General features: G+C 50.5%; 2 protein-coding genes across 6 annotated transcripts in view; one reads left to right on the forward strand and one right to left on the reverse strand.

Moving 5' to 3' along the window:
* The window catches only part of TCFL5 (transcription factor like 5), a 21839-nt gene extending 16105 nt beyond the window's left edge, over positions 1–5734 (forward strand). For 2 of the 5 annotated variants that reach the window (XM_008011596.3, XM_008011606.3), the window contains exon 6: positions 4961–5734. In XM_008011596.3, the coding sequence (XP_008009787.2) occupies positions 4961–5083 (123 nt within the window). In that variant the 3' untranslated portion in view covers positions 5084–5734. Of the gene's footprint in view, positions 1–353; positions 3168–4960 lie in introns of those variants that run through there. The other 3 variants (XM_073005340.1, XM_073005341.1, XM_008011626.3) reach the window with 2 other exon arrangements.
* The window catches only part of COL9A3 (collagen type IX alpha 3 chain), a 27577-nt gene continuing 19673 nt past the window's right edge, over positions 5441–13344 (reverse strand). The window contains exons 27-32 of the mRNA XM_008011585.3: positions 13156–13188; positions 12775–12921; positions 12585–12639; positions 11853–12035; positions 7966–8043; positions 5441–6487 (exon numbers count right to left, since the gene is read on the reverse strand). Of these exons, the coding sequence (XP_008009776.3) occupies positions 6297–6487; positions 7966–8043; positions 11853–12035; positions 12585–12639; positions 12775–12921; positions 13156–13188 (687 nt within the window). The 3' untranslated portion in view covers positions 5441–6296. The remainder of the gene's footprint in view (positions 6488–7965; positions 8044–11852; positions 12036–12584; positions 12640–12774; positions 12922–13155; positions 13189–13344) is intronic.

Here is a 13344-nt window from a genome sequence, read left to right on the forward strand (position 1 = left end):
CTATTTCACATATGTTCTGTTGCAAATAGATGCTGACTGAGAGTGCGGTGACATCAGTGCCATGTCTTTGGCCTGGGCTCGGTTGAGGGGACTAAAGGGATCTGTTCCTCTTTCACAGCTGCCCCAACTCCCAGGAGACGGGTTGTGGGCGGGCCCTGCAAGGGTCCAGATGGAACCACAGCTTAACCCTGCCTCTGCCCGACTGTCCACAGTGAAGGCAGACGCTGGGGCTAGCTAGCCTCATCACTGTGTGAAAATAGCTGAGAAGATCTCGCCAGTGCCTGGTTATGTCTGAGAATGATTATTTTCTTCTTCCTTTCTTTTTTTTTGAAATTATCTTCTTTTAAATTTAGATGGATAATTAAGAATGATTCCAAACCTAAGGTTCTAAGCACAAAATCCAGATACGTCATGTTACGGACTTGCTTCCTGCAGATGAAATCAGCAGAGTTGATGGAAAGAATCCGCGACACTCCCACAGAACCGCGGATCACAAGTGGTTGTCTCCATGAAGCCAGAAGCTTTGCGTTTGAAATTTCTATCTGGGCTCATTTCCAGCTGTTCAGGATTCGGATTCCTGAAGGCTTCTTCAGCACTTAATTCTTTGTTGACTGAAGGGGCTGGGACCGTTTCTCCGCACGCAGACTGATCTTTGTCATAAGTCACTTTTGTAAGGAGAGAGCAGCTAGGACACATTGCCACGCCTTCCCCGTTCTCCAGATCTTCTTTGGTGATGGCGAAGTTATCTCCACATGGGCAGGGACAGAAATACGTCTCCGAGTCCTCGTCATATTGGAAGTCCTCGATTTCCACCTCGTCGCGAAACGCTGCCATGGTCCGCGGGGTTCGCTGAAGGGATGACGCCCTGGCAGTCTGAGACCATCTCCGAGGGTCCAACTTTGGTGGAGCCGGCCTGGGCTCTGACTTCCATTTAATTATTCTAAAAGGTGAATTCTGTCTTACCAAATACAGGCAATTTTTTTTTTTTTTTTTTTTTTTTGAGATGGAGTGTTGTTCTGTCGCCCAGGCTGGAGTGCAGTGGCGCAATCTCAGCTGACTGCCAGCTCCACCTCCTGGGTTCACGCCATTCTCCTGCCTCAGCCTCCCGAGTAGCTGGGACTACAGGCGCCAGCCACCACACCCGGCTAATTTTTTGTATTTTTAGTAGAGACAGGGTTTCACCGTGTTAACCAGAATGGTCTCAATCTCTTGACCTCGTGATCCACCTGCCTTGGCCTCCCAAAGTGCTGGGATTACAGGTGTGAGCCACCGCACCCTGCCAGTGTTTTTCATATGTAGGCTTTAGGTATCAGAATGTAGGAAATTATCAAAATGTGGGGTCATCTTAAATTGCATCCTAAAACCTTTTAAAATTTGGGAAGAAGCCAGGTGTGGTAGCTCACACCTGTAATTCCCAGCATTTTGGGAGGCCGAGGTGGGTGGATCACCTGAGGTCAGGAGTTCAAGACCAGCCTGGTCAACATGTTGAAACCCCGTCTCTACTAAAAATATAAAAATTAGCCAGGCATGGTGGTGCATGCCTGTAATCCCAGCTACTCAGGAGGCTGAGGTGGGAGAATCACTTGAACCCAGGAGGCAAAGGTTGCAGTGAGCCGAGATTGTGCCATTGCACCCCAGTCTGGGTGACAAGAGCGAGACTCCATCTCAAAAAAAAAAAAAATTGGGAAGAAATGGGTATATTTATACACAGTCGTAGATTCTGAGTGTACGCAGTAGCTGGAAATGGCAGCTTGCTTGGTTGGGAAGTTGCTTAAAAGTGGATGGGTGGAATGTTACAGCCACTCCAGACGATTTGGAAGTTAAATCCTTGGCAGCATGGCTCTTACGTCCTCTGGACTTGAATTCAGTACAAACTTACCACAACTCAGCAGCAAAGAGACTACACAGGCTGGGCACCATGGCTCCCGCCTGTAATCCCAGCACTTTGGGAGGCTGAGGCGGGTGGATCACCTGAGGTCAGGAGTTCGAGACCAGACTGGCCAACATGGTGAAACCCCGTCTCTACTAAAAAAACAAAAATTAGCCGGGTGTGGTGGCGGGCGCCTGTAATCCCAGCTGCTCAGGAGGCTGAGGCAGGAGAATCACTTGAACTAGGAGAGGTGGAGGTTGTGGTGAGCCGAGATCATGGCATTGCACTCTCACCTGGGTAAGTCTCAAAAAAGAAAAAAAAAACATATTTTAAAAGCTGGATGTGGTAACATGCACCTGTAGTCCCAGCTACTCAGGAGGCTGAGCCTGCAGTGAGCCTTGGTTGTGCCACTGCATTCCAGCCTGAGAGACAGAGCAAGACCCTGTCCAAAAAACAGACAACTCAAAAATGGGCAAAGCACCTGAATAGACATTTCTCCAGAGAAGATACACAGATGGCCAGTAAGCCCGTGAAAGATGCGCCAAGCTGTTAGTCATTAGGGAAATACAAATCAAGACCCAATGAAATACTACTTCACACATATTAGTATGGCTATTAAAAAAAAAAAAAACAAAACAGAAAATAGCAAGTGTTGGCAAGGATGTGGGGAGATCGGAATCCCCGTGCATTGCCGATGGGGGTGTGAATGGTGCCACCGCTGTGGAAAACGGTATGACAGCTCCTCAGAAGGTTAAACATAGAATCACCAGAGAAGCATAAACCCCAAAAAGGTGAAACAGGGACCCAAATGGAAGCTTTTCTATGAATATTCATAGCAGCACCTTTCACAGTGGCCAAAAGGCAGAAACACCTCAAGTGGGCTCCAACAGATGAATGAGTAAACAGATGTTTACCCACAACAGAACCTTATTGAGCCATGACAAGGAATGACATTCTGACCCAGGCTCCCGCGTGGATGGCCCTTGAGGACATTATGCTAAGTGAAGTAAGCCAGTCACAAAAGGGCAAACCCTGCAGAATTCCGTCAACGAGGCACCTGGAGCCGTCAGATTCATAGAGACAGAAAGCGGAATGGTACGTGCCAGGGGCTGGGGGCCGGAGTGGGTGTGGAGTCAGTATTCAGTGGGTACGGAGTTGCTGTTTGCTGTTTGTGGTGGTGGCGGCTGCACAGCACTGTGAATGGACTTCACACTGCTCCACTGTTCACTTACATGTGCTTAAAAGGCAAATTTTGTTCTATGTTTTAATACCGCAATAAACAATATGTAAACCTGGATTTAATCGTGTAGAATGCTATGTTTTAAAACAACGGAAATTTTCAAATGTGCACAAAAATGGGGAGAATAATGAACTCCCAGGTCCCTCTAACTCAGTTTGAGGTATCAGCTTGTTTCACCTGTGCCCTCGCCCTCCCACCCCACTGAATTATTTTAAAACAATTCCAAACATCATTTCATTCATAAATATATCTTTAGAAAGAAAAGGCCTGTTTAAAAACAACCGCACTATCAGTCTGCTTCCCGAATGCCTTCATTCCTTAATACCCACCTCTGAGTCTCCTTCCCGAGTCTGGGCAGACTCTCCCGTGAGCCAACAAGTGTCTCTACAGTCAGCTCGTTTGAATCAGGGTCCAGACATCGCATTTGGTTGACAGTTTTTAAATATATCTTATCCCGTAATAGTTCCCCCTTCCTGTCTTCCTCACCGTTCATTTGTTGAAAGGGGATGATTTGCCCTGTAGATGTTTCCACATTCTGCACTTGGCGTACCTGTGGTGGTGGGCGCCTGTCATCGGGCCGTCACCTGTGCCTCTCTCTGCGTCTCAGTCTCTCCTTTGGGAGGTTGAGACTGACCCCGCCATCATCACTGAGGCCTTTTGTAAAAGACAGGTGGTGTGACAGGAGCAAGCCCACCCCACCTCCACCCTGCTGGCAGGGTCTCCCCAAGGACAGAGCCATCTCAGCAAGCAGCACCTCCACCGTGCTGGCCTCAGAACCCTCCGTGTGTGGCAGTGCAGAGGGCAAGGGAGTCGCCCTGGGATGGGGGTAGATGCCCCTGACTTGTTAATGGTTGAAACTTTTTAAAAATTTATTTTTTTGAAACGGAGTTTCACTCTTGTTGCCCAGGCTGGAGGGCAATGGCGCGATCTCGGTTCACCGCAGCCTCCGCCTCCCGGGTTCAAGCGATTCTCCTGCCTCAGCCTCCCGAATAGCTGGGATTACAGGCATGTGCCACCACACCCGGCTAATTTTGTATTTTTAGTAGAGACAGGGTTTCTCCATGCTGGTCAGACTGGCCTCAAACTCCCAACCTCAGGTGATCTGCCTGCCTCAGCCTCCCAAAGTGCTGGGATTACAGGCATGAGCCACCGCGTCCGGCCTAATGGTTGAAACTTTTTAAAAATTTATTTTTTTGAGACAGAGTTTCACTCTTGTTGCCCAGGCTGGAGTGTAACGGCATGATCTCGGCTCACTGCTACCTCCAATTCCCAGGCTCAAGAGATTCTCCTACCTCCACCTCCCAAGTAGCTGGGATGACAGGTGCTTGCCACCACGCCCAGCTAATTTTTATATTTTTAGTAGAGACAGGGTTTCACCATGTTGGTCAGTCTGGTCTTGAACTCCTGACCTCAGGTGATCCACCCACCTCAGCCTCCCAAAGTGCTGGGATTACAGGCATGAGCCACCGCACCCAGCCTGAAACGTTTAATATATACACTGTACCTTCTCTCAAATGCTGGGTTTACAGATTGATAGCTAGGGCCTGTTAATGGTTGGAACATTCATGTCATGTATATTTTACCACAATAATACAATGTGGCCAGACATTCTGAGTACTGGAAAAACTAAATAAAAGTATATGTACAGTGTAACTGCTATTTGAAAAAAATTGCTCAAATCTGTTTATTACATAAACCCCATTGTGAGGTATGACCCAAGTTCGTGAATGACACCTTAAAACAGCATATTTTAAAGTCATTTACATAACTTTTTATTTCAACCTTTTGCACTTTGGAAGATAGCAGTTTTTATGTCTATTAATTCAGTACATTAACCATCACTTCTTTAGGAATTTGAGAGTGTATTTTGCGGTAAAACTGGCCGAAGGCTAAAGCTGACCAGACCAGACTCCTTGGCGGCCTGTCCTGCACAGCAGAGTCTACAGAGTAGCCCCTCGATGGAGATCAAGTGATTGGACTGAACAGGAATCCTCAGGGAGTGAACAGCCATTCCTTCGTGATCTGTGCACATTTTCCGCAATCCTGGAACTCTGCTCAGATCGTCTGACTCGAAAAGGACGTGACTCAAGCTGACGGGACTCCAGTAGGGACTTTGAGAGCACATTTTGTAAAAATATTTATCTAGAACCAAATACTTATCCATGAATGTCCTCTTAGACCATTTGGGGATGAAGCCATCTGAATAATTAGTAAGCATTTTTTCAATGCCCTGATTCCATCATGTTTTCTTAACATGATAAAAAATTAACATCCTTTGTACTTTCTTTAATCTTAAAAAGTACACTGCTTTTTACTTATTGTATTTACATTTTAAATACGCCCCTTTAGCAATTGGAACACGTTAAATTGTTAACTCAAAACAGTTTGGAAATTTTATTTCATTTGTTATGTCACACCCCTTTGTAATGATTCCGAGTCCCGTGGTGGTGCACTGCGACATGCAGGGCCATTTTAAACCTTTGTGCTAAACATTTTCCAGATACTTGCTTGAAAGCTACTTTTGTCCACAAATGAAATACTGTCACAGTAGATGCTTAAATGCCCACATTTTCATATCGAGAGTCATTACTTTATGTGTAATAAACTGTGGTGTTTGGAATTGAGTTTTTAAATGAGTGGCTTTATTTATCACAACAGGTAATAGCAATAGACATTAGTGCAATACAAAGTCACCCTCAATAAATACTGTTAATTGGAGATGCAAGTTTGTACACAAAACATCAGACTACACCTTTGTATGGGAGAGAATTTACTGTACATTAAATTCTTTATTTTTTGTTACTCTGTAGCCAGTCATTAATCTGAAGATTTAATACATCATTTTATTGGGATGAGATCACAGTCTCTACACAAATGCTACGTAAACAAGTTACTGAATATTCTTCATCTTATGGAATTGTACACAACATTTTATACAAACACCCTACCTTCCCTCAAATGCTGGGCTTACATGCTTATTAGCTAGGGCCTTTTGAGGTATGCGGTCAGGCGACAGCCCAATGAGGGTGCTCGCTGGCAGGGCCTGTGCGTCCAGTCGGCGGCCGAGGGGCAGCTGGGGCGCTCACTCTCCTGGACGTCGCCAGCCTGCCACACCCCTGCTCCTTCATGACCGCCCCACTGTGCTTCAGGCATTTTTGTCACTTGGTTATTTCCTTACGTTGAATTTTATGAGCTTCTAGAGCCTGATTTTTCCCCGACCCCTCCTAACACGGCTCCTTGGCAGGCTGAGGTGTCGCAGATCCCCGGTGTCCCCTGGGCGCCAATGGCACCTGGAAGCCCAGGATCTCCGGGAGGCCCAGGCTCGCCGGGAGCACCGTCCTGGCCATCCTTGCTGGTGCCGGGCACGCCTTGGGGTCCTTGGGACAGAGCAGAAGGGTGAGTTCAGCTGCAGCCGGGACTGAAAGCAGGGGTACTTGACGTCCAGCTGCGAGCAAGCCCTGCTCTTCCATCAGCCGTGGGGGGTCGGGGAGGCCGAGGGAACAGGGCGCACAAAGGCTCTCCGCGGGGCTGGCTGTTGGGAGTGCCCTGAGAAGGCCAGGCGTGGCTAGCCCCAGGCAAGGGTGCGGAGCCGTCCTGAGGACACCCGCACTCTGACTTACTCGGGTTTGGTGGGGGCTGTGTGAGTGAGGAGTGGATTTGTAGTGGGCAGGGGGCCTGGGGTGGCTTTGGTGAGTGATGACAGTGGAACCATGGGGGAAGGCCTGAGTGTGAGGGAAGAGGGAGTCAACCGCCTAAGTCGGGGTGTCAGAGCCATTCACTGAGATGAGGTGACAAAGTGCAGAATGGTGTGGTCATGGCACAGCTGGGGGGCTGCTGTCCATCAGCAAGCGCGACACAGACGCTGTTCAAAGCCACACAGGTGGAGAGATGCGGCTGGGGGCCCAGGACACCTGCGCACTGGGACACCAGGTAGAGGCAGAGCTAGGTCAGCAAAGGAGAGAGCCCAGGAGCATGGGGCACCCAGAGAGCAGTGTGAGTGCATGGAGGAGAGGACAGGGCTCCAGGGCAACCAGGGAAAGGTGGGAGCGGGTGCCTTCTTGAAGACCGTTCGGGATCCTTCTCACCTGGGCACACACATCCTTGGAGTCTAAGGCCTCCTGGTTTTGAGGAGGCACCAGGCTAAGGCAGGGGCAGGAAGGGGATGGCCTTTGCCAGGGATCCTGGCGCGCCTCCCTCCGTGACAAAGCATTTATTTTTGACATTAGAAATGGAAACATTCAATGGATGCACAGGTCAGTTAAGAGAAAATTCTGTCAGAATTTAACTGAAATAGATACTGAATAGCTTAAACAGAATCTAACCAAATCGACTTAGCTAAAATAGATCCAGGAGGATCTGCTTACTGATTAAACTTTTTTTTTTTTTTGAGACGGAGTCTCGCTCTGTCGCCAGGCTGGAGGGCAGTGGTGCGATCTTGGCTCACTGCAACCTGCAACCTCCGCCTCCTGGGTTCAAGCAATTCTCCTGTCTCAGCCTTCCAAGTATCTGGGATTACAGGCGCCTGCCACCATGCCTGGCTCATTTTTGTATTTTTAATAGAGACGGGGTTCCACTATGTTGGCCAGGCTGGTCTCAAACTTCTGACCTCAGGTTATCCGCCTGCCTCAGCCTCCGAAAGTGCTGGGATTACAGGTGTGAGCCACCGCGCCAGCCCCGATTAAACTTTTATGTATTACAGTGGTTACTGAGACAATTCCTAATCTTGCCTCTGAGATTGCTTTGCCAAGAGAAGAGAAAAAGAGACCCATTCGTAACCCAAGCACACCCCACATAAAGCTACAAGATGGCGGAGGAGATGCCACCCAGTGAAGCCGTGCTGGCCGTGCACTCGTACCTTGGGGCCCCTGGTCTCCGTCAGGCCCGTCCAGTCCTGCTCCTGCCACGCCTTTGTCTCCTCTGTCACCCTGGCTTCCTGTCACGAGGTGTGAACACGGACACATGGTTAGAGTATCTGTTGCAGCCACAGCACAGCGGTGTCTGATCGACTTTTGTAATAAACAGGGTTCCCACTTTTTACCGAAGTACAGACGTCACACAGGGCTTGACGGGGTCCGACAAGAGGGACCCACCTGTACACAGTCTTGCGCCGCAGGACGGCTGCAGGTCAACGACTTGCCGTATAGGCGATGGTGGTCCCATAAGATTATCATACCCAATTTTCACCATACCTTTTCCGTGTTTGGATGTGTTTAACACAGATACCCACCACTGTGTTAGAGCCGCCCACAGGACCCAGCACAGTAACACGCTGTGCAGGTCTCCAGCCATAAGCCCCAGGCTCTGGCACACGGCCCAGGGGTGAGGGAGGCCGGGCTTGCGCAAGTGAACTCAGATGTTCCCACAGCGAAACCGCCCAGTGGCACAGCCGTCAGAACATGTGCCTGCTGCTGAGCCCTGCATGGCTGAACGACCTCCCGGACCTCTGGCAGCCAATTTGAATGGGATTTTAGTTTTGTTCAAAATATTTATGCCTATTAAGCAGTTATTTACTAATATTTTATAATCCTATTTTAAATGATTTTCGACCCATGGGTCATCTAAGGGCATTTTCACGTCCCTCTAATTGCGTCATTCAAATCTTACATCTGTGTTTTGCTGGGTGAGGAGAGGGGTGTGTTACCATCTATTTTTTTTTTGAGACAGGATCTCTCTCTGTTGCCTAGGCCAGAGTGCAGTGTCGTGATCATAGCTCACTGCAGCCTCAACCTCCTGGACTCAAGGGATCCTCCTACCTCAGCCTCCTGGGTAGCTGGGATTACAGGCGTGCCACCACGCCCGGCTAATTTTATAGAGATTGGGTCTCACTGTATTGCCTCAGCTGGTCTTGAACTTCTGGCCTCAAGACATCCTCTCGCCTTGGCCTCCCAAAGTGCTGGGATTCCAGGCTGAGCCACCGCGCCCAGCCGTGTCAACCCTGGCTTTATGTGCCCGGAAGCCACGAGGCTGGATGCGCACAGGTCACTCTAGGATTTGCTCCCGGTAGAGTGAGCCTGTCAACGAAGGGATCCCGTAAGGCAGGCAGCAGCACAGAGCCGGTCTGTTTTGTCTCATGGTCGTTGCAGCGGCACCAACTTTGTTTTGCTTGGTGTTTGTGTGTCTGTTTCAATCCTGCAACCCTGCTACCTTCTGCAATTGATGAGCACAGGTGTGACTAGCGGTGCCAACGTCGAGGCAGTCACTGCCCATCTGCACATCATGCACGGCCACGGGCGGGAGCGGTGCCCATGGCCTGGGAACTCGGGTGGGCCTCCCCAGCGGGGCAGCGGGCTTCAGTGGCCCCTGGTGCCCAGTGTGTCTGGCGTGACTGGCCCGATGCCACGGGCTGACCTACTGTGCCCTTGGGCAGAAGGCGGTCCTGCTGGTGCTCCTTTTCCAGGGAGGGGGCTCGAGGCACAGCAGTAACAGAGGCTTCCGAGCGAGGACCTGCAGTGGGTCCAAGCGTGCATTTATATTCACATTCAGTTCCCATGGTCAGCTCTGGGCATCGTGCCAGCTTCACTGACCACAGCCCGAGGCACCAAGCACCTCTCCATGGAGCGGCTCCTGCCGCAGACGTGCTCATCTTCACAGGGCGCAAAAGTGCAGCCGTCCCAGAGGCCAGCCAGCACGGTCAGGATGGTCAGGACGGTCAGGCACACGGGTCAGTGTGGTCTCTGCTCACTAATTCCACCACACCACTGTCTGAGAACGGGTAATGGTCATTAATGTGCTTTTTGAATTTTCTTTTCTTTTTTCTTTTGAGACGAAGTCTTGCTCTGTTGCCCAGGCTGGAGTGCAGTGGTGTGATCTCAGCTCACTACAACCTCCACCTCCTGGGTTCAAGTGATTCTCCTGCCTCAGCCTCCTGAGTAGCTGGGACTACAGGCACGCGCCACCACGTCCAGCTAATTTTTGTATTTTTAGTAGAGATGGGGTTTCACCATGTTGGTCAGGCTGGTCTCGAACTCCTGGCCTCAGGTGATCCACCCACCTCGGCCTCCCAAAGTGTTGGGATTACAGGCGTGAGCCACCGCGCCTGGCCTGAATTTTATTTTCAAAGTCTTGAAGGAGTTTAGGTCCCTATCTGGAGAAAATCTTATGTGGTCTCTTTTTGAAGATTGCAGTCCCTCATGTGGCATAAGACTAGCCTAGATGGCCTGAGAAAGTCATAACTTAAAGTAGTTTCCAGGAAAACAGGAAGCTATTTGATAATTTGGACATATGGACCACAAAATGAATTTGACACTCAAGTGCTGAAAATCTTCAATCTCAGTATCTTTAAAATAAGTGAAATAATATCTCTAACTATGGAACACGACCACCTTGCTAAATAGTTCAATTTCGTCTCAGAGATGAAGACAAACTCGCAGAGTTAAGTTCCCTTTAGAAACGTTTTTCTTAAGCTATTTTTGGGAAGCAGGACGTTATCTGGTCTGGAAGGTGGGATCCACTGGAATCGTGAGCTTTAAATCCTTTACTTGGGCTGAAGGGCAGCTGACCGGATGTTGCAGATGGAAGGCGTCTTGACATTTTAAAATTCTGGTAAGGGTTCGTGTCCAACAGTTAACACAATTGTGTGTCTTCCATGCCTCCAGACCTCCCCAGTTTACACCTGGGTACCTCAAAGCCTTTCTGGCAAGTCAATACTGCCAGCCATGCACACAGCTCAGCCGCGTGGAGGATCAGCAGTTCATCAGCGAATGTCAGTGATTTTCGTCTTGTTTCTAAATTAAAGCTTTCTGTGTTCTTGATAGCCCTTAATATGGAGAGAACTTTGAATTTCGTATGTTTGCCTTTTGCAACAGAAATTTTCACATGCTGCCAGTTTTCATGAAGGTGCATCTTGTCAATATAAATGCAACTCTTATTTATTCATTCCTCACATTTTATTTTTTTGAGACAGTTTCGCTCTTTTTGCCCATGCCAGAATGCAATGGCATGATCTAAGCTCACTGCAACCTCCGCCTTCCAGGTTCAAGCGATTCTCCTGCCTCAGCCTCCCGAGTAGCTGGGATTACAGGTGCATGCCACCACATCCGGCTAATTTTGTATTTTTAGTAGAGACGGGGTTTTACCACGTTGGCCAGGCTGGCCTTGAACTCCTGACTTCCAGTAAACCACCTGCCTTGGCCTCCCAAAGTGCTGGGATTACAGGCGTGAGCCATCACACCCGGCCATTCCTCACCTTTTTTTTTCTTTTATGGAGATGGAGTCTCGCTCTGTTGCCCAAGCTGGAGTGCAATGGTGCAAACTCAGCTCACTGCAACCTCTGCCTCCGGGGTTCAAGAGATTCTCCTACCTCAGCCTCCTGAGTAGCTGGGATTACAGGCGTGTGCCACCATGCCCGGCTAATTTTTGTATTTTTAGTAGAGATGGGGTTTCACCATGTTGGTCAGGCTGGTCTGGAACTCCTGACCTTGTGATCTGCCCACCTTGGCCTCCGAAAGTGCTGGGATTCCAGGCGGGAGCCACTGCCCGGCCTTCGCCACAGTTTTAATCAACCTCTCCCTGCCAAATATTGTTCTAATGGTATTTGAGAAAAGCATCACATTTTAAAAATGTTCCAGTTCCCACAGGATTACTAAGGTGTTAACTGCGCTAGGCCCCAAAATATGAGGGGCCCCTGCCTTCCGGGAATTACCACTGAGGGCGCTTGGCAGGCACCAGAAGCAGCGCCTACTAACAAGTCAGTCTCAGGGATTTTTACAGCAAGGTGACCGTGTCGTGGGGCCGACCACTCACCTCTAGGCCCGGGGTCTCCCAGCTCCCCAGTGGGACCACGGTATCCAGGGGGTCCTCGAGCGCCAGGGTGACCAATGGAGCCTGGGGGTCCTGGGGGTCCAGGGGGGCCAGCTGGACCGGGCCGGCCAATGGACCCCGGTGCCAAAGGCTTCCTCAGGTGCGTGGCTAACTGTGCAATTTGTTCTTTGGGAAAACAAGGGTGCAGGCGTTTACTTGAGAGAGGATCATCAAAAGTATTGTTACGTGAAGCATGAAATATCTGCACAGTGCTGCCTTCCAGAAGGAAGTTTTCCTTCCGATTGATGGAAAATGGTTTAACTGCTTTGGGGTGATGAAGGCCGGACTAGAGAGGACCCCCCAACCCCTTGGAGCCTGAGAAGCCTGAGAGTGGGAAGGTGAAGGAAGTGCCCTCGGCGGTGTCTGGGGACCTGCCCTGCCAGCCACAGGGGCACACTCCGCTGTTCTTGTACCCATCACATTCAGTAGACTTTAGGGCGTCTGCTGCGTGCTGGGCATCTGGTTGAATCCGGGGCCAGAGAGTGGGCCATCCTCTGGTGCAGAGGACGGGCAGACGCCAAGGCGGACGTGGACCCCCAAGGGCTAAGAGGCAGGGTGAGTGCTAGCGGCTCAGTCTGGCTGGAAAGTGGTGGCGGGAAGGCTGTGTGTAGCCCCAGGCACGGGAACCCCAGGTGGGGACGGGCCCTCCTGCAGCCGTGCGGGTGTCTGACTTACCGCTGATCAGCCCCCCACACAGCTCCCTGATGCGCTGCTCGCTGGCCTCCTTCCCCTGGAATTCACCGCACACATTCGTCAGCATGGGGGCGGCAGCCTCTGGAAGGCGTTCCCACCACCACCCCGCAAAGTAACTTCCTTCAGGAAAAAACACCATCTCAAGCCTGCGAAAGCTGGAAAAGCGACGTACCGGAACGCCCGGCTTCCCCGTGATGCCAGGAACACCCTGGACGCCCTGGAGGCCCAGAGGACCGGGGGGCCCGGGGACACCCTGAACGCCGCTGGTGCCGTTGGGACCCTGGATGCCTTTAGGGCCCAGCTCCCCTCGACTGCCAGACTGCAGAGAAACAGAGGAAGGCGGGTCAGGGCGAGCCCAGGAGCCCAGAGCCACCCTGACACGCTCTTTTCCTGGCCGGCACGGAGTCATCTTGCCCAGCCTTGACCAGAGCAAGCTTTTTTACAACCTCAGGTCTGGGCAGTGCCCTGCAGGGCCGCCTGGTTGCCCAGCAGTGGGCAGGAAGCCAGCAGGCACCCACGGATTGTGTCGCCGGAACAGTGGCCAGGCACTCACCTCTCCCTTGGGTCCGACCGGGCCGCTGGCACCCTGAGGAGAGAAGAGTTGTGCGTTTTAACTAAGTGTGTATTGCTGGTGGGTGGGAAGTAGCCAGTCGAGGATAAAATAAATCAAGTCATCCACACACCTGCTATTAGACTACATCCAATTATTGACAGTGGCTCCTTCCTTCTGTTCTTCTATATA

This window comes from Chlorocebus sabaeus, chromosome 2 (assembly GCF_047675955.1).
Source record: "Chlorocebus sabaeus isolate Y175 chromosome 2, mChlSab1.0.hap1, whole genome shotgun sequence".
NCBI classification, from domain to species: domain Eukaryota; kingdom Metazoa; phylum Chordata; class Mammalia; order Primates; family Cercopithecidae; genus Chlorocebus; species Chlorocebus sabaeus.